The sequence below is a fragment of the Tyto alba genome, unplaced genomic scaffold (genome assembly GCF_018691265.1).
Source record: "Tyto alba isolate M040663 unplaced genomic scaffold, T.alba_DEE_v4.0 Super-Scaffold_1, whole genome shotgun sequence".
Classification (NCBI taxonomy): Eukaryota; Metazoa; Chordata; class Aves; order Strigiformes; family Tytonidae; genus Tyto; species Tyto alba.
The window spans coordinates 14,020,416-14,039,746 of record NW_024881261.1 but is presented as its reverse complement, the minus strand read 5'-3'; the positions used below and the strand labels follow the sequence as shown (position 1 = coordinate 14,039,746).

General features: G+C 37.5%; 1 protein-coding gene across 6 annotated transcripts in view; it reads right to left on the bottom strand.

Moving 5' to 3' along the window:
- Window positions 1-19,331, bottom strand: part of CFAP43 (cilia and flagella associated protein 43) — a 51,157-nt gene that overhangs the window by 5,377 nt on the left and 26,449 nt on the right. For 4 of the 6 annotated variants that reach the window (XM_032988538.2, XM_032988537.2, XM_032988540.2 and 1 more), the window contains 19 exons: window positions 18,538-18,703; window positions 17,853-17,966; window positions 16,127-16,204; window positions 14,666-14,791; window positions 14,137-14,241; window positions 13,275-13,391; window positions 11,669-11,878; window positions 9,730-9,936; window positions 9,155-9,244; window positions 8,335-8,412; window positions 7,379-7,504; window positions 6,732-6,851; window positions 6,542-6,649; window positions 5,368-5,454; window positions 4,980-5,068; window positions 4,391-4,598; window positions 3,508-3,620; window positions 2,535-2,691; window positions 1,536-1,700 (listed from right to left, as the gene is read on the bottom strand). In XM_032988538.2, the coding sequence (XP_032844429.2) occupies window positions 1,536-1,700; window positions 2,535-2,691; window positions 3,508-3,620; window positions 4,391-4,598; window positions 4,980-5,068; window positions 5,368-5,454; window positions 6,542-6,649; window positions 6,732-6,851; window positions 7,379-7,504; window positions 8,335-8,412; window positions 9,155-9,244; window positions 9,730-9,936; window positions 11,669-11,878; window positions 13,275-13,391; window positions 14,137-14,241; window positions 14,666-14,791; window positions 16,127-16,204; window positions 17,853-17,966; window positions 18,538-18,703 (2,464 nt within the window). The remainder of the gene's footprint in view (window positions 1-1,535; window positions 1,701-2,534; window positions 2,692-3,507; window positions 3,621-4,390; window positions 4,599-4,979; window positions 5,069-5,367; window positions 5,455-6,541; window positions 6,650-6,731; window positions 6,852-7,378; window positions 7,505-8,334; window positions 8,413-9,154; window positions 9,245-9,729; window positions 9,937-11,668; window positions 11,879-13,274; window positions 13,392-14,136; window positions 14,242-14,665; window positions 14,792-16,126; window positions 16,205-17,852; window positions 17,967-18,537; window positions 18,704-19,331) is intronic. The other 2 variants (XM_032988539.2, XM_042788467.1) reach the window with 2 other exon arrangements.

Genomic DNA, 19,331 nt, shown 5'->3' with positions numbered 1-19,331 from the left:
TTAGTTGTTCTAATATCTGCATAGTAATTCAGGTTTTAGAGAATTGATTAAAGATTTTTTCTTGGGCAAACTGCTACTAAAATATCTTTGTCAAATGACAAATGGTAAAACAGGCTGTACGACCCATAACGGGCAGTAGACAGGTTCCTGTAGATGTGGATTCATCCTTCCAGTGTACTGTCCCACCAAAGTGACAGGTAGAATTTTGTGGATTACTCTAATTAGAAGAGGAGAAACAGGAAAGACCCGGCAGGGGTGCCTACAGCACCAAACTGCTTTCACTCACTGCTTTATTAATAGCCCTCATTCCAGGTGTTCTCAGGTCCTTGCCTGCACACATTTATCTAAGCCATCTTTCTTTCTGTTCCTGTTGTTGGGGTCTCTGTAACCCCACATTTCTACTCAAAAAGTGAAGTCAAGTCAAGCCCCTCAGAGCATTCAAATTCTGATTAAACTGGTATATGCCTTTACTATGGGCAAGTCTAACTCTCTCTCTGAAGGGCAGTAGTTCTCAGTTTAAATGAAGTTTGCGCTAATGGCAACACTGGTGATAAATTTGTGGCAAGAACTTTTCAGTGTGCTGTCACATCGCCTCTTTGGAAAGCTGTTTTGTTGCTGTTAGTTATGGAAGTCCCTTGGCTGTGATTCAGAAGTGAGCACAGTTTGGAAAGCAGCAATACAAATGAAGCCTGTGCAAAACACGTTTTGGATTTTCTTTTAATCTTTTGATTGAATTGTAATATCCTTACCTGTTCAACATTTTTTATTTTCTTTGTGCTTTATAGCTCTCCCCACTGCAATATCTCCAGCCTACCTATCCTCTGACATCCCTTACTCCAAACCTTTACGCCCCCCACCTTATCGCCACAAAACTATCAGCTTTTCCTGTAGTCCTCTACATACCACACTGCAATACCCTCAGTCTTCCCCTAGAACCTTTCTTCCTCCTCTCTTCTCCCACTGATATCCTTGGCTCTCTCCCACAAACTTTCTGTGTTTTCTGGCCTGTCAGCTGGGCTTGTTCAAAGCTATGTAGGTGCTGACTCGCTGGCCAGCTGCTGCCTCTTGCCTGCCAGGCACGGCAAACAGTTCTGCTGTTGGGCCAACAAATGGCAGTGAGCGGAGCTCAGTGAGGCTCCTGCAGGAACGTTCCATCTTTGTATACTGAGCAAAAGTTACAGTATTTCAGTGAGATACCAGATGGGGGCACCTCAGACCTTTCACTTAAAAGGAAGTTACAGTGCTTGATTTAAAAGATCTGTTGGTTGTGGCAGCAAAATCCTGATTCCTTTCTCTCAGTTCTAGTTCTGAAATGCTAAGAGTTAAGGCTCATTTTGCCTTCATTTATAACTGAAGATCCCAAAGAACTTAATCACTGATCAATCTCAAAAGTAAAACTTCCTTTTGAAAGCTGAATTTTTGACCTATTAGGCATCAGGTTTCTCTGTAGTAATAAGAGACTTAGGAGGTATAAATGATCTTAGAGGTATAGGCAGCAAGATTTTCTGCAGTCAAAATATGAGACAGTAACTCACTAGCTGACGATCTTTTGAAATAGGTAGTGCTACAATATCCCGAGCCTTCTGTTTCAGATCTTCTATCTGCATTCTCATTTTCTTGTGTTCCCATTCCAGCTGAAATATACCTTTAGAAAAATCTTTACATTCCACCATGCTAGCAATTTTTTTTTCTCCTTCAGCCTGAAAAAATAGATTAATCTTAATTAACACACTTTACAGATTATGGAATAATTATTTGCAACAAGAGGGGCAAGCTTCCTAATTATAATTTTAGTAAGGAAAACATGCTATACTCAGTCTCTTTCCACACTTTGTTCCAAATTGTTATCTTTTGTGGAATTTTGTTCCCTTTTATGCTCTGTGCCACAGATGTGGATCATAGAGGGAGGTGAAGAAAATTACAACTAACCTCTTTCTCCATCTTTCTATATTTTATAATAATGCAAAGGCATTTTAGCTCTACAAAATACATGCTTGCTCTGTATAACATATTTTGCAGTTGTTACTGAAGGCTTTGTGCAATAGCAGTATGAAGCAATTTTTGTACAGCTAGAATGCCTAAAAGAGCATTTAATGAGAGTATGAAAAACTGTTTTAAGTATGATCACCAATTTCACCTTACATTAAAAAAATGTATTAATTTTTTAAATCTTAATGTAAGCTACTGTTCAAACCTTTCTTAAAACGACTATAAGTTTGCCTTGAGGGAATTTTCAGCCTGATGCTGAGAACGTTAGCATTTTCTATTTACGGCATGTGTGTAAGTGATGGTGTGTCTAAAAACTGTTGCCATTTCATTGACCTGAATTGTATTGATCAAATTATCAAGAAAGTAGTCTGTATTGCAATCTTTACATCATGATAAGAGACATAATAGCTTCTAGATTACAATTGAGCCTGTGGGTGCGTAGTAATGAACTGAAACTAGATGTCAAACTGGAGAAAAAACAGAGCCCTTGAAGGACAATAACTTTGTTTAAAAAGCTTAAATTTGCTTTGGATAATGTAAATTACCATGATAGAGCAATTCAGTTCTTCAATAATGCTCTTATTAATGAGAATGGCATCACTGTAGTCTGGGATCTCAGTACTTTCCAATTCCACCTGTCCTTGTTTTAGCAAAAACTGGATAGTCAAATTCAATTCAAGTTTCATCTTCTCCTCCTGCAGCCTAAAATGGCAGAAAACAAAATGTTTAGTGATTTCAACAGGATTATATAACCCCCCCCTCATGATTCAGAAAATGAATGTATTTATTACTGGTAAATGGTATGTTCACATAGGGGTTACTCTTTGACAGCTGGTCTTCTATTTGCTCCCAGAGGGACTACAGAATTTTCAACTTATTTCCATACATGAATTTTCAACCACTGGATTCGGTTTAACATACTCTAGCAGATGTTCTGAGAGAAAGTGTTGTTACTGAACAGAAATCTTAACAATTGAAAAGGAAATGGAGGACACTCCCAGCCAGCCCTGTTTTCTTACATAATTTACCCTGGGGTTTGTTCCTGAATGACAGTGAACGTCAAAACTATGTCGTGTACATGAAAAAAATAAATATTGCAGTTCCAAGCAGCTCAGTGAGATCAGGTGCCATGTGGCATATTGCAATTAGGAATGATCCACTGTATTTTAGGCCTACATGAGCAACATTTAACTGAGCTATTGGGCACATATATGGCCTTGAAGGCTTTGGGGGATGCACTGTATGAATTCTTTTAGCTTTTGGGGCAGTCAGTTTGCATTTAAGACCATGCTGCCATCCTTACTGATGTTGTTACTTAAGATGGTAGATTAAGACTGGTTTGGCCTGCTCACATGTGCTGCAATCACACCTCACTTCAGAAGTACTGCAGGTCTCTTAGATGAATCCTAGATAAAAGAGTGTTGGAGAACACAGCTGTATAATTCTGTGTGTAACTTTTGGTTCTGTGTTGGTGGAGCATTAAAATGTAGCTGAACATAGGAAAAGAAACAAAATTACCAAGTGAGTTCTTGGAAAATGTCTTCTATTTCTGACTTAATCTCCTCATTGTCATCCATTCTTCTGTGGAGAAAGGCCTGCATCTCTCTCAGTGTGTGGGCCTTCCATTTCACCTAAGCAAGCAACATCATGGCATTCTGAACTTTTTCAACTTTGTCAGTATGTCAGGGCAAGCGTCTTCAAGAACAGAGATGACAAATTCTTAAGACATATGTATGTATAAATATGCAGCCTGCTATTCTGAGAATCCCCATAGAGCACGAGACATAGAGGTTAAAATCCTTAACACTCTGCTCAGAAAATTATTTATTCATTTATGCATAGTTTATTCACGTGAAGGGAAATCATATTTCATTCTCTTTTGGTCAAAGGTCTCTGTCTCTGGATAATTCAGATTTCATGCTTTTAAACGGAACATACAGGTTGCTAGAGCTTTCCAGCAACACCCTTTGTTAAGAATGGCTCTTGATGTTCTAGAAAAATATGGGAATGCATGGGCACAAATGTGGAATGCTGATGGCAGAGAACGAACTCCAACAGATGATGGAAATCAAATACCTTGACATTTTTTTGGTATGGACAGAGAAAAGGAAAAATGATCTTTTTCTTTTAATGAAACCGTATCAAAGTCACAATCATTCTGAACAAATCCATCAACATTAATATGCTAATTTTTCCTCTGAAGAAGAACTAGAGCTGGTTTCCCTTCATGACATTTCTATTCTGAATTTAATGTGGCCAGAAGCAACTTTCAAACTCAAAGGCAGTTTCTGTATGCTGCATTGTCATTTCACCACTAGCCTGACCCTACACTTGAAGTCATTTAAGGCATTTAAGACCTGAAAATATCAAGTATACTGGCAAAATAAAGAATTTTACATACCAGCTCCTCGGTCTCCAGTTTATTTCGCCTAGCTAGACAAAAACGTTCCCATATAGACAGATCTAAGCCGCTAGGCCTGTGCTCAGGTCTATCCAGTTCATCCAGGGCTTTCATTAAAAGTGTAAGTGCACCTTTGTAATCTTCAGCTGAGCGTGAACATTCCCCATACGGATTAGCTGTGCCAAGGAGCATTTCTGTCATTGCAGTCCTAGTGCACATACACAGTACATACAGTATTTTTATTTTCTCTTGCATAACAGAAGCTCACAAACAACTAAGAATGTATCATACCCTCAATCTCTTGCAAAAAGTAAAGAGGTAAGACTGCATCTTAGACAAAATAAGAATAGACGTTTTTGAGACCTGATGATTATTTAGATTGCATTTAAAATAGTGTGGAGTGAATAGGAAATGTAAGTGCTCAAAATACCAATCATTAGTATGATAGGAAATCAAACATTGTTAACTCCAATAAAAATCAGGCAGTCTATTGATTGTCAAAATAATTTAGACTATTGGAAGAGCATTCTTATTCTTGACTCACAAGAAATATTAGTACTTAAACAGATGGAATCAGGGGGGATCTTACTGTGGTCGATGTTTGTAAAGTTGGAAAAGTTCATCAAGAAGATTGGCAGGTACATCAGCAAACTCCTTTGTAAAACCATGTTCCAGATTCTAGGAGGGAAACAGAAAGCTTTCTTGTTACAACAATGTTATTGAAAAAAAAAAAAAATCAACCTGCCCATATTTTAGAAATACAGAATATGGTGCTCTTCAAAGTGCTCCCAAGCATCATGGGAATCTGGACTATTTAATAAATTATTCTATGCACATGTTCTCCTTTAGTGCTTAATTTCAGTGATCAGCAAGTTGACCAGAACTTATCCCATGCTTATAGTGAAGCATGTCCATTATCAAGACACAGCATTAACATTTTAATTTCTCAACCTCCTTGTATTTGTTGAGAGTCTCACCTTCTCTTCAACTATTGCATTTTCATAGGTGTCTGTGTAAGCCTCAATTTTATTTTTGGTCGTCTGGATTGTTCTTGCTGTCTTGACCTATAGCAAACCCAAAAGATTTCAGGAATGAAACTCAGCCAGCAGAAGCACTGAATGGCCATTCATATGCACTGATGAAGCTGACGCTTTCTTCTTTCTAGAGAAAACCTTGTAAGCTATTTTTACTAATAATATAATGGCTTCTTCAGGGGGTTACTTGTAGATACTGCTAAAAGGTGAGCAGGTGCGAAATTAAACTACTCCACTGCTTAAAAAAGTAAGAAATTTGGGTAAGAAATATCTTATAAAAATGCTTTCAAGTTGTCCTTTTAAACTTTGAATGTAAGGAACTATGTTGATACTTGTTTTCACTTGAATAGAGGTTTCCTTTTCATGTCATCACAGGTAAGAGCAATCAAAAATTCTCAAATGCTGTTCAGTGGAGCATTCTTCACTTTAGAATGCAGTTTCCCTGTTGTCATGACATAGTTCTGCTCCATATCAGGAGAGTAAGCTCAGCTGTTTTATCAAGCCTGTTAAATGCTTATACTCTGCTGGGTAGACTGTTCTGTTGTATTTGACAGTTTGCATGGACCAAAAGATATACCAATGGGAACAGATAGAAAATTTTTTAGAAGAAGATGTATTTTGAAAAATGTAAACTGGGATACACTTGGCCTCGGATAATTCTAAAACTAGTTCAGCCTATTCAGTGTCAGGGGCTAGATACCTACTTCGGAAACTCTCTCTGTAGCTCACATACAAATGGCGGCTTGCAGATCCAAACACAGAGGTCTGTACAGGTCTAGTAGGAGATCTGACATGGGGGGGCATTAGTATATTATCTATGGACACAGGAACAGCTCCATGAAGACAAAGTGGGCAAAGGGGTTAATACTGTCCCAAGAGCCAGAACCAACATGCAGACTACCACCACTTAGATCACCTGAGACACACAAGTATTGACAGAACACAGGAATCTGAACCAGCACTCAAAATTATTACTGTGGGTAGTAAGTACTTGTACTGTAAATTGTCAGAAAATATTTTAAGGCAAAACTTTGATTTAGAAAGAGCAATCTTCACAAAAAACTGTATTGTAAATATTACACTTTTCCTAAGAACAGCATTTCAAATGATAACATACTTTTTCTTTCTCCTTCTTCATAAGGAATTGATGAAGTCCAGCTTCTCTAGTGTCCAATTCTTCATCCAACATTAAAGCATAAATGAGATTGACTATTTTGAGTTCTTCCTGTGAAATTATTGTAATAAAAAAATATTAACTTTCCTGCTGCACAGAGGCAGAGATGAAAAATTAATATACTCTGCGATACCTGATAGATGACCATCTCTAATTTCACTTTCTTTTCAGAGAGTTTGCACACAGTCTCATCAAATTTTTGTGTTGTTTCCTGGATGGAAGCTTTAAGTTTCTTCAATTCATTTTCCAGTGCCTGGGGAAGGGAAGGACAGTAGCAGCAACATTACATCTGGATGAACAAAGAAGCTCTGATATAGTGTATCAGATGCTGCAGAATGCACAACATGTAACTAATCTTTAGCCAAAAGGTCCCAGAAATTACTTGTTTGTAAGGAGAGTGCTGCCAGGCTACCAAGTTATGTTGTCCAAATACCACTTTGAAGGATAAATATAACTGTATTATTTGTGTATGGCATCAGCAACCCTGGGAATTGAACCTGAAAAAAACATTTTAGCAATACTGGTACATTTGTGAAGGAAAGGTACGTTTTGTTAGGTATCACAAGTTTTGACATGTATTAATTGGTATAAGTAGAGATTGCCTTGTTTTAGTGTCTAAGCTAGAACTTATTTAATATGCCACATGGTCTTTGTTCTTCATTTGTTCTTCATTTATTCTATTTCTTAGTATTCATTTTTAGATGTAGCTCCTGAGAAAGATCAGAAGCTTTGGTCATGAGCACTGTGAACAAAACCACTCCTTTTCTCTTTTTAATTTACCCTTCTGTACTTTTCTTTTTCTTCATTCAGCTGCTTGACTTTTTGCTCATGTTCTCTAAATATTTTCTTTTCTTCATCATTCCAAACATGCTCAGGCTTGGATATAAAAGGAGGTGGAGGAATATCCTGGAAGTATTAAAGACAAATATGCTTCAAAAGCAGTATCAAGTCTCCATCAGCACACTAACAAACTACAGCATGCATCAAATTTAATTAAAGGTATTTCTTAGTGGTAAGTAAGGTTAAGGTACTTAAGTCTAAGTAACATATATATTCTATTTCTCTGGTCTGTTACTTGCACCAGTAGTTTTGGTGTGTGTGTGTATATATATAGCACTATTCTCTCTCACTTGCTTACATGAATTCACTACTGGATCTTGTAAAATACAAGTATTTTGTATTCAAACATACTACTGTCAGTACAAGATACACCACATTTTCTGTTTCAGAACCCCAAATCTAACTCCATGCTAATGTATACTTCTAAGTGGAGTCCTAATTTTCCAAAACAGATCAATTCCAGGGAGAGTGCTTGGGTCTGCCCTATCTTTTTTCTGTGACACTCCTTCACATTCCTTCCTTCCTCTACTACTATACTATCTATATTTGCTGAGTTAAGTGGAACACAGTGATCTTCTGTAAGACCACAGCCATGGATAATAGACCCTTCTCCCAGCAATACAGATGTTCTAATGGTAATACTAGATTATATTTTTATAGTATTCCACTGTGAAAGGGACAGGTGTTGATGGGTAAATCATATGCGGGCACTAGAATCCTGTGGACTCTTTTGAGCTCAGTGTATGGTCTCCTATGTAGTCTATCTAGACATAATGAAATTCTACAATTCTCCGTCTGTCTTCTGTCACGTAGGTTGGAAATATTTGCTAGCTGAACTTCACATTTCCTTAAAAGCGCACAAGCTACTAAAATGATCTGGCAGAAATGCAGCTCACCACTTTCAAGATGTCTTCCTTTTTGACTTCTAGCACTCCACCCATCATGTCATTAAGAGCACGCAGTCTTTCATTGTCCTGGGAATGACCACAAAAAATATTTTAGGGTACAAAAGGACGTGTAGTAATTGGAAGCTTTGGGAATGATAATAGGGTAGTTCACCTCTAGATCACCCATACGATTATACTGTGTGTCACTAGGAGGTTAATGGTCTTTGATGATTCATGTGAAATATGGTGATTGTGGACATATGTTCATATACCAGATAACTTACTAAAACTGCCATTCTGACAGTTTTGGAAAGAATACAGAGGCGTGGACTACTGGCCAGTTGGCAGGCTAGGATGAAGGAAGTTGTAGTGTCACTGTCTTATTGTGTATATCCCTTGGGGCCAGAGCCATCTTAGGCTTTCCACGTGCATTTTAAAGCCAGAGGGAAGCATTATGATCTTCTAGTGTGATCTCTGAAGAACAGAGGTCGCTCTATCAACAAACACATATCAAGCACAAAGCTCTTGATTGAGCAGTAGCATGCATTTAGAAATTTATCTAGTCCCCAGTCACCTGATGTAGTATTTTTAATTGCCACTAAGTACATTTTTAAAAACTCTGAACCTAACAATAAGTCTTTTCTTCTCCCAGCTGGTCTATGTAGTTCTGGTTGTAAACACTAGTAAGAGGTAAAGGCATACATTATTACCTATCATTTTAAATTTATTCTCCCATATACGTTACTGGAATATTCCAGTGCAGCATTAACTAAATAAGCCTAACTAGACACAAAGGCCTATTCAGTAAAAAGGATACCACGTTAAGTACCATAGCAGTAAGGCGTCTTTCCATTTCAAGCTTAGCCAGCATCTCTGCTTCCTCTCTCTCTTGTTGAGTAAAGTATTTTTCAACTTTAATCTGAAGGAAGAAAATGAGGTTCATATGAAGGTTCTGTTCTCCAAACGTGATCACATGTGGACTAAGAACATTTGGAAAGATGGTGTAATATTAATTCTTATTGCTAGATACTCTAGTTTGAAACTACTTAGTTTCAAAATGGTGCTCACAGAAAACAAAGAAACCCTATCTATGGAAGTAATCCCCACAAGCCTTGTTTGAATCTTATAGTCAGGAACAGGAGGAATTTCTACCTAACTTATGGACAACTAAAAACTTTTAACAGCAATAAATTAAGATTGTATACATTTTATTCATTTCAGATTGACTTATTAAGAGCTTTTTCCCTAAAAAGGGAAGGGAAGCAAAAGAGTCAAAAACATCATTTTAAATACACAGACACATCTGTTTTAAGGCTTTTCAGTACTGACACAATGTCTGGAAATGAGAAGAATTAGAGAACTGTATATGAATGGGTGTAAGAGAAACATTTATTTTTCAGACACCTCTGAGTCCTGAACAGTGAGCGCTTGCTCTGGTATCTCATCATCTGTAAGAGCTGGCTCCCACACTTCCACTTGGAGGTCAAGTTGCGCCAAGATTTCTTGGATCCTCACATTTCTTTCTCTTACTCGTGCTATCTCCTGCTCCTTTTGTCGTGCAACTATGTCAAATTCCTTATTAAAAGCAGTTTTCACTTTGTAAATGATGTCCTGAAATACCAAAAAAGGAAACAGCAATACTGCACAGGTCACATCCATCCATGCTTATATACCACTCCTCAAGCCATCAGAATCATAAATGTGTGTATTTGTATGTATGACAGGGAGATAAACTGGTAAAGTCTTTTTGTGAAAATCATAAGGGCAGAGCTCAAGCTTTGTTAAAGAGGGGTGGGCAAATTATCAGTCTCTTTTTTTTTCCTAGAAATTTTTATTCCTTTTCTTCTACTTATACTTGAAATCTGACAAAGATTCTGAAAGAAACATACTGCTGCCAAAACTAGACAAAAAATTAGGCTGTCTTCTACTTGCTGATTTTTGCACTCTTCAGCTGAAAGAAGAAGGAGCCTCAAAGAAAAAAAAAATCATGACCTGTGAATCTAGGCATTGTAAATCACAGGGAGTCAGAGTTACGGACATACTTTTGTCATTTTTAAGTGATGCAACCTGCAGTTTCAATATGCTTTCATGTGACTTTCTGTCTGATATATGTAAGTAAAATGTGCCCACTAAATAAACAAACATTGGAAGCTAACTTTTTTAGCACACCTGAGACCTTATAATGATTTTAAAAAGCATGTGTTCTTAGTGGATAAATTCTTCCTTTAGCCTAAATAATTGATCTTAACAAAGAAAAGTAGAATATTATGAGAGAAAACCATGTGTCTTTCATACTGTGTCAATTTACTAAAATGAAACATGAGAAGGATTTCAGTTCTATCAATAAACTTCACATTTTGAGATGCTTAGCTGATTGCAATTTGCATTACAATAAATATTTGTGTCCATGATTATTTTGTTGATTTCTAAAACAATAGGAAGTTAGGATGTAATAAGGCAGGATGGCAGATAAAGTACAATGTTTCTGGGAGAAAAAAGGCTGTGCTCAATGTCTAGTCAGCCATCTAGCTCTCAGCAAGCTCGCGGCGTTGGCCAAGAAAACCAAAGATATATCTACACTTATATAATATATGTCTTTAATGCCATACAGTAGAAAGAACTTGCTACATACAAGTTTACATCTAAAAGTGCTCCTCGTGTTTCTTCCCCATCTACTTTAAACACTTGTGTATCTACTAGATTTTATGTGTTACAATGCATAATCATGGAGCTCTGATACCATTTATAGCCTTAAGGAGCTCTGAGGAGGCGATGCTTTATAGTAGTTTAACCACATCTACCCTTGTAGATCATCTTCCTAAGAAGCCTGTTCTGTAGCATGTTCACTACTTAATAAACTGGCCAGGGTAAGAGAAGTAGGAGAGTCTGACAGTAATGAATAATAAATAACAGAAACACTCAAGACTCCAAATGAAGGGATGGTAAGACTGGAGAGAAAGGAAACGATGTGAGAATCCAGCTGCTCTTTCATTCACCAGCAAATAATAGGGAAAGAAGTCATGTTTTCACAGGGCATGCTGAAATGTGCAAGCTAGCTTTGGCTATACAAACTCTTAAACTGAAGCACCAGTGAGCACATACAGATACCCTCAAATTGGGCAACAAGTTTTATAAAAGCGTATTTTCTTCCAGACTCAAGCTGGAAATCCACATGGTGCTCTACTGCCCTATGTGCATTTAGCAGCTTTCACCTCAGTAACTCAGAGACCTGTGCAACTCTCCATTGTCAGTATGTCCCATATCTAACAGTGGTTGTGACTGCTGTGAGAATCACCAGATATGACAGCATTGCTACAGTAATACAAATTTAAGAAGATATCACCTTCAGTAATACTATTTGATTGACTTTCTGCTCCCTGGTGTGCAAGTCCCATTGGTGGTATAGGATAGATGTGTCTCCACCATACTGAGAGCTCAGACTTCCAATCAGGCAGTAAGATGCACTACCATCAGCCATTTCTTCTTCTGTTTTCTCTCCTTCTTCCTTAGATAATAGAGTCTCAGACTCATTCTCAAGATTTTTCTTCTGAATCTGAATATCAGAAACATGATAACTGTTTATTTTGTACACGATCCAGGGTCACGTGTATGAAAAAAATTCTAGAGGTTATATTCTGCAATTAAGCTCAGTGATCAAAATAGTACAAGTTGAAATGATCATATCTGGAATATTTGGTCCATTTGTATGTTCCCAAGTACAAGAAAGACATGGGCATACTGGGGCAAATCCAGTGATAGGCCACTAATAGAATCAAGGGTTTGAAGCATCTAATGTGCAAGGACAGGCTGAGAGAGATGAAACTGTTCAGCCTCAGGAGAAGGCTTAGGGGGAACTTAGTAATGCATATGAAAACCTAATGGTGGGGAGTATGGACAACAGAGCCAGGCTCTTCTCAGTGGTGCTGGGACAGATTGAGAGAAAATGGATATACATCGAAATACAGGACATCCAACTTAAACATAATGTCCTGGTTTCAGATGGGATAAAATTTATTTTTCTTCTTAGTATCTAGGATAGTGCTGTGTTTTGGATTCAGTATAGGATTTGGTATGAAAATAATACTGATAATACACTGATGTTTTCAGTTGTTGTTAAACTATCAAAGGATTCTCCAACTCCCTGGGTCCTGCCTGTGTGCAGGTATACAAGAAGCTAGGAGGGAGCACGGCCACAGCACCAGACCCAGATTAGCCAGTGCAATATTCCACATCATGTAACGTCATGCTCAGTATATAAAGGAGGGGTGGCTGGGAAGGAGGGGGTGTTCTCTCACTTCTAGAATTGCGATTGCAATATCTTGGTATTTTGGGATCACTAGCCAGGAATGGGCTGGGTATCCGTCAGTGGGCGGTGAACAATCACATTGTGCATTACCTTTTTGTACTTTCTATTATTGTTTTATTTTACTACAACTATTAAACTGTTTTTATTTCAATCCATGAATCTGCCTTTACCCCCTCCAATTCCCTCCCCCACACCCTGGGTGGGGGGGATGGTGAGTGAGTGGCTGTGTGGTGTTTGGATGCCAGCTGGGTTCAAACCACAACACATAATAAAACACTTTTCCTGTGAGGGGTGTCAGACATGGGGAAAGGTAGCCCACAGAGGTTATGGAACCTTCCATCCTTGGAGATACTCCAAACCTGACCGGACATGGCCCTGAGTAAATTTCTCCAGGAGGGCTGGACTAGATGATTTCCGAAGGACTCTTCTAACCTCAGCTATTCTGATTCTTTAATACTAATACATTTGTCCTGAGGAAAACCACAACATTTTATCTTTATTTATATTTTTAATTTTTTCTTGGACAATTTCTACAGCAAGAAAATGGACCTTAGAAATGTAACTCCATAAAGAAGGGTTAAGATGCCAGTGCAGAACATACTGATCTGAAATTCCTTTATGCAGTACTTCAGAGAGATTTTACCTTAAGATCAGATGTCTCAATCTTCTTTAACTGAAGAACTTTCTCCAAAGTTTCCAGCTCTTCTTCACTACGTTCCTTCAGTGGATAATTCTTTACTTCACAAGCCATATGGAAGCACTGTTCAAATTAAAAACAAAACAAAACAAAATAATAATCCAAAGTAAAAAGTTCTTCATAATGCATCTATCAATTAATTTGTTCAACACCTGAATGATAAACAGTTACAAAAACTTCCTAAAATCAGGAATAAAATTGAGGATCAATTAATATAGACAATATTGTAAAAATACAGGGGAAGACAAAAAACACTTGCCTTTTTGATAGTGAAAATGGTTGGTTTAAAATTGGATATATTTTTTTTTATTATTTTTAAAAAATAATCTATGGATATGGCCTCTTTATGCACAGAATTCAACCAGAACTAGATTTTTTTGTAAAATGACTTGGTCTTTCACCACCCTCAAGATAATAAAATATCATCAATTTGACTAATCTCCTTCTGCTTAAACCAGGCAAAATTAGGGTTAAACTTTGCCTTTATGTTCTGTGTAGCAGAAGACATACTGACTACACACAGGAAAATAGTGTTTAACTCTCCTTTTAGTAACACTGCATACAGATGTTCTCTGAGATCAAGGAATTAAAGAGTTGCTTATTTGCTTATCAGCAATCTCACCTACCTTAGAAGGTAGAATCAGCCAGGCTCAGAAAAATTAAAGATTTGCATGAGCCTTGGGAAGAGGTAATTTTTTTCCCATACCATAAGGACATCAGAAATGTGTTACACTTATGTTTATTCTGTCTCTGTACCCCAAGGAACCAATAAACTACTGCTGAAAATTAAATAGAAAGCAGAGGCTACCTTAACTGCACGTCCTTTTACACACATAGCATCCCAGCACTCATGTTTGATGACATCCTGCAAATAGCGGTTGGCTAAATTCTCCATCTCAATCTCCTTCCTCACCTTTCAGGATACAAAAAAGAAAATAACAAGATGTGGTACACAATAACAAAATATGGGCAATTTGTATTGACTTATTGAAAGCAAGCTAACAGATGAAATGAATTACCAATATTTCATCATCTTAGACTATCATAGCTATCTTCTCCAAAAGCTATATTGCATCCTACTGAAAGGCATCATTTTATATGTGGAGAAAAGCATTCTAGAACTTAAGCAACGTGCCCAAGGTCACTGTCAGATTTATAGTTTCTGGCATAGATCGTATTCCACTGCTTCACCTGCTTCAATAAGTGACTTCAAATACTTTAAAGTTTTCCTGCTTCTCAGCAGTGAACAGCAACTTTGAGATCATCCTCTGTTCTTCAATCATTCTTTCTCCTTTTTACTGCTAGTCCTAAAATGTTCTTCCCCCATTCTATCATACCCTGGCCACTTTTTGTTCAGCCTCTGCTTGCGCTCTTTCCTGTTCTTCTGCATCGAGGTTGAACTCCTGCTGCTCCAGTTTCTCAATGTCTGGCACCTGTTCATTTTCATGCATCATTTTCTGAATCTGTTTTTTTAAAAATAAACATAAGGAATAAAAAGTCATTTGAATGTGAATAGAGGGAATGCTATTTTAAACACTATAGAACTTGATATCAGAGAAAATTATTTTAATTGCCTCCACTTTTAACCACTTCATGGTAACTGGTAGAATGTGCTGCCTGTAGCTAGTGACAGAGTACTATGTGAATATACTTCATCTTTCTCTTAAAGTTGATTTGGATGTTATATGTTAAGCTGTGTATATTTTCAAAGAACATGCAGTACACAGTGCTTTATTCTCTTGTTCTGAGAGCTTTATTATCTATCTTATGCAGTTCAACAAATGGAACTGCAAATTCCTGCATCTAGTTCTGAGCTCATTATTAAGTTGGTTCAACAAAGTTCAACAAAGGGAAGTGCAAAATCCTGCACCTGGGTAGGAACAGCCCCATGCACCAGGACATGCTGGCTGCTGAGCAACTGGAAAACAACTTTGCAGAAAAATAGCTGGGGGTCCTGGTAGACACAGAGTCGAACAATGAGCCAGCAATGTGCCCTTGCAGCAAAAAAAGCTAACTGCATCCTGGGCTGTATTGAGTGTTGCTAGCAGGTTGAGGGAGATGAGAAGCATTGACATACTGGAGAGAGTCCAATGAAGGTGATTATAGGGTTGGAGCATCTCTCATATGAGGAAAGGCTGAGAGAACTGGAACTGTTCAGCCTAAAAAAGAAATGGCTTGGGGGGAATCTCATCAGTGTATATACATATCTGAAGGGAGGATGCTAAAAGGGCGGATCCAAGCTCTTTTCAGTGGTGCCCAGTGACTGGACCGGAGGCAATGGGCACAAACTGAAACACAAGAGGTTCAGGAAACACTTTCCTACTGTGAGGGTGACTGAGGGTACTGGAACAGGTTGCCCAGAGAGGTCATGAGTCTCCATCCTTGGAGATAATAAAAATCTGTTTGGACATGGTCCTGGGCAGACTGCTCTAGGTGACCCTCTTCCTTATCCTCTTGCAGACAGCAGTATTTATGGAAGGAAACAGCAGGAAGAGGCAAGGACAGTAGTTTCTATAATGGAAGGTTGTTAGACATGCAGAAAGTAGCCTGCTGAGGGCATAGATTGCTCAAGGTATAAGGGTGGTACAAAATATTTATTTGGAGCAAAGAAAACTGAGAACCAGACAGTAGTTCCTGGCAGGTTCAGTGTATAGTCCCTGAAGAAGCACGTCTTTTTATTACCTGTCTGCTCAGAGTTTATGACAAAAATGTAGCAGTGCTACAGTTGATAGCCATAAAGGAAGTGTACTTGTAAACAAAACTGGTAAGCTGAGCCATTACCCTTGTAAGAAACTCACAGTTTTACATAGCTTTTTAATTCCCATTTGCAGCTCTTCCTTCTGGTTAGCAAACCTCCGAGTCTCTTCTCTAATGACCTGATATACAACAAATATATTGTTGAAAGACAAAAATAGACAAGAAAAGAAAAAAAAAATTGAAATAATCTAAAGGAACATTATCTGTACAGAAAACAAAACTCCAAGGGATTAATAACTGAAACAGACATAATCCTATTTCAATACAATGATTCTTAGAATTGCTCAAGAGAAAAAATATTGTACAACCAGGTCACGTTGTAAACTGGTTGTACACCAGTAGAGCTTAAATGAAAGAAAATATTAAAGAAAGAAGTAATTACAAGTCCAACGATTACAGACACACTGAACTGCATAAAGCCTACTGCCAGTATTTATTAAGAGTTTTATATTCCTTAGATTTTTCACTGTCACTAAGCATTTCCAGTGGGATATTTAAAGACACAAGTAAACTAGCATCTGTTACTCATTCTGGAAGCTGTGAAATTTTCTATTCCCCTACAGCCTTGTCAATTCATCTCTTAGGGAAAATTTTACTATTAGTCTGCATCTCTGGAATTTACTTTCCAAAATAAGTTTACAACTTTAAGTAGGATGATGGATATTGATTGAAAGGAAGGGGTGTATCATTCTGACATTGGTTGGACTCCATCCTCTGAAAGTCAGATGCAAGTCTCTTAGGACATTAATGAGCAGCTTAAAACAACCTAGCACCATGCTGCTGCCTTTCAAGCTTTGTTTCTCATCACCTGTCCCTAGCTGATACTAATAGTCACGTGATACTCATGTGTATGCACAGCCACATGAATTTCCCAAAAAATCCCACTAGAGACACCAAAGCATGAGCGCTAGCATCAAAGCAGAAACAGGAACACACGTCTGGGAGAGTGATGGAGAAGACGCCACTGTCAGTGGCAGTATGTCTTAGATTGACTTAAGTCACTTGTGAAACTGCATCACTATTTGGAAAGTCACTCTTGAAATCACCCAGAAAGCAATGATTTGTCCTCTCAGTGAACCTCAAAAGATGGACAAAATATACAGCTCTGACTCATATCAGAAAGCATGTCCTAGCACCCACAAATTCGTATTTCTGGGAAAAAAAATAGTATCTACTAACATTAACATAGCAGTTTCCAGGCTCACAAAGTGCTAAATCCCCTCTGTAGACTGTTAGATCTTTGATCCACTTTTACTTCTAAAAAACTTTGGTTACATAACACACTCACCTCAACCTTAACCTGAAATAAACCTTTGGGGTTTTGTAATTAAGGTCATATTGTTGAGTGTTGATTTATCAGTGCTGTAGAATTTGTTATTCTGGCCCTTGGGAAGAAAAGAGCACCTGCTTGGCTTCTGATAATAATCTTCTGTGCAACTTTTCAACATTCAGAAGAAAAAAAACCTTTATAAGTTTCTAAAGGAAGCCACTTTCTCTGGCAATTTTTTTTCTTTTTTTTTTGTTTATTCCTTGTGTAGAAGTAGTCTTTTGGTCTTTAGAGCTCCTATTGTGCTAGGTACCTTCTCTGCTGTGTTTGTAACCTTTACCTAGGATTTCTAAAAGTCTGGATTGCAATGACTTAAAGGAGGTCCAAATGTCAGAAAGGCTTTAGAAACTAGGTTTGTTTAGAGCATATAATTTGGCACCCAAATCACTACTGACGCTTGAAAACTCTGGCTTTGATTAATACTTGTTCTATGAAAGTACCTTCTTTGTTTTCTGACCTATCCATGTCATGTCATTGGTACTGGCTGAGTACAAACTGGTGACATTTCCAACTTCTTCTGTCATCTCTACATTGGAAGATTTAAGTGGTGCCTCCTGAGATTAAGAATATAAACATCCATCTCAGATACTTAGAGAGAATGAGAGACAGAAATTAAATAAAAAATGGACTAACATTAGAAGCAACACCACCATCACCAAATTCCATTGTTACAACATTTTTATTCCCTAAACAGTCCCCAGATTTTATCCTGCAAACCCTTGCTATTATGCAAAGCTTTTTGACTGAAACAGGCTGACTGCACTAATCTCTGTAATCATTGCGTTGCTTGATTTCAACAGAAAAATATATGACTTGTAACACACAATGTATAGCAGTAACATCACACTGGGAATGACACATAATTTTTCATGAAGAGAAACTGACTTTCAGTTTTCTGTGACTGAAGAAACCAAGTGATATTGAAGATGTGAATGTCATCTTCCCATAACTTCCATTTCCTTGATAGTATTATTCCACAAGTTAATAATTAAGCATATTCAGCCTATCCTCAGAGGTATTATTCTGCTTTTACAAAAAGATCAGAGCTTGTTTTGATGACAGTTTTTATCGTGTAATTTTAGGATAAAGATCAAGGTTTTTTCCCCTTAAAAATACAGAAAACACCTTAAATATCTCTTCTGTAAGTGATTCAGATGTGGATTCCGAGTCAAAATTCCATTCTGCCATAGATTTTAAAACAACATTTTCATTCGAAGTAGACTTGTTCAGTATAGCAAGAAGAGATTGCCAGTGAGAAGCAGCTTCCTCAACTTCAATTTTCTTTATCTTCCTAATAAACAGAAAGTGAACTGATGTATTTTTTGTGTATTATGAAAAAGGATAAAGTATTAAATATTCTTTATAATATAATCGTTGTTCTAAAAATGCCTATTAAGTATTTTTACATATGATTCAATTTTGTCTGAGTTAAGGAGTTGAAGAATTAAGTGAGGTTTACACAGAATTAGAAATTCTGAAAGATAGATTACCCAGATTAGAAATACTGCTCTGGAAGAGTCATCTTTAATCTATGCATCCACCTGAATGGCTCTCTGTAGCCACAGTTGAATTTCCATTAAAGCTGTGATGTCTCCTAATTATTGAGTTAAAATAGTATCTCATGAGATTACATCCCTTACATCCCCAGAGAGCCCCGTCCAGATGGTTTCTTTGAGAGTGATAATAAGGTCACTATGGGTAATACTTATCAGAAGATACTCCTTTGTCTTGTATTGCAACCATACTCAAAGTACAAGACTTTTCATGAGCCAGGGAGACCACCTCTGAAGACAAGAGGAATGATTTTATTTCTATATAATTCTTCTTACTTTGAGACTAATAAAAAGGAAGTCTAGAATCACAAGTAAATGCCAAAATTCATCTGTCAGGATGCAAGAATTTATGCCATCAATATTGGT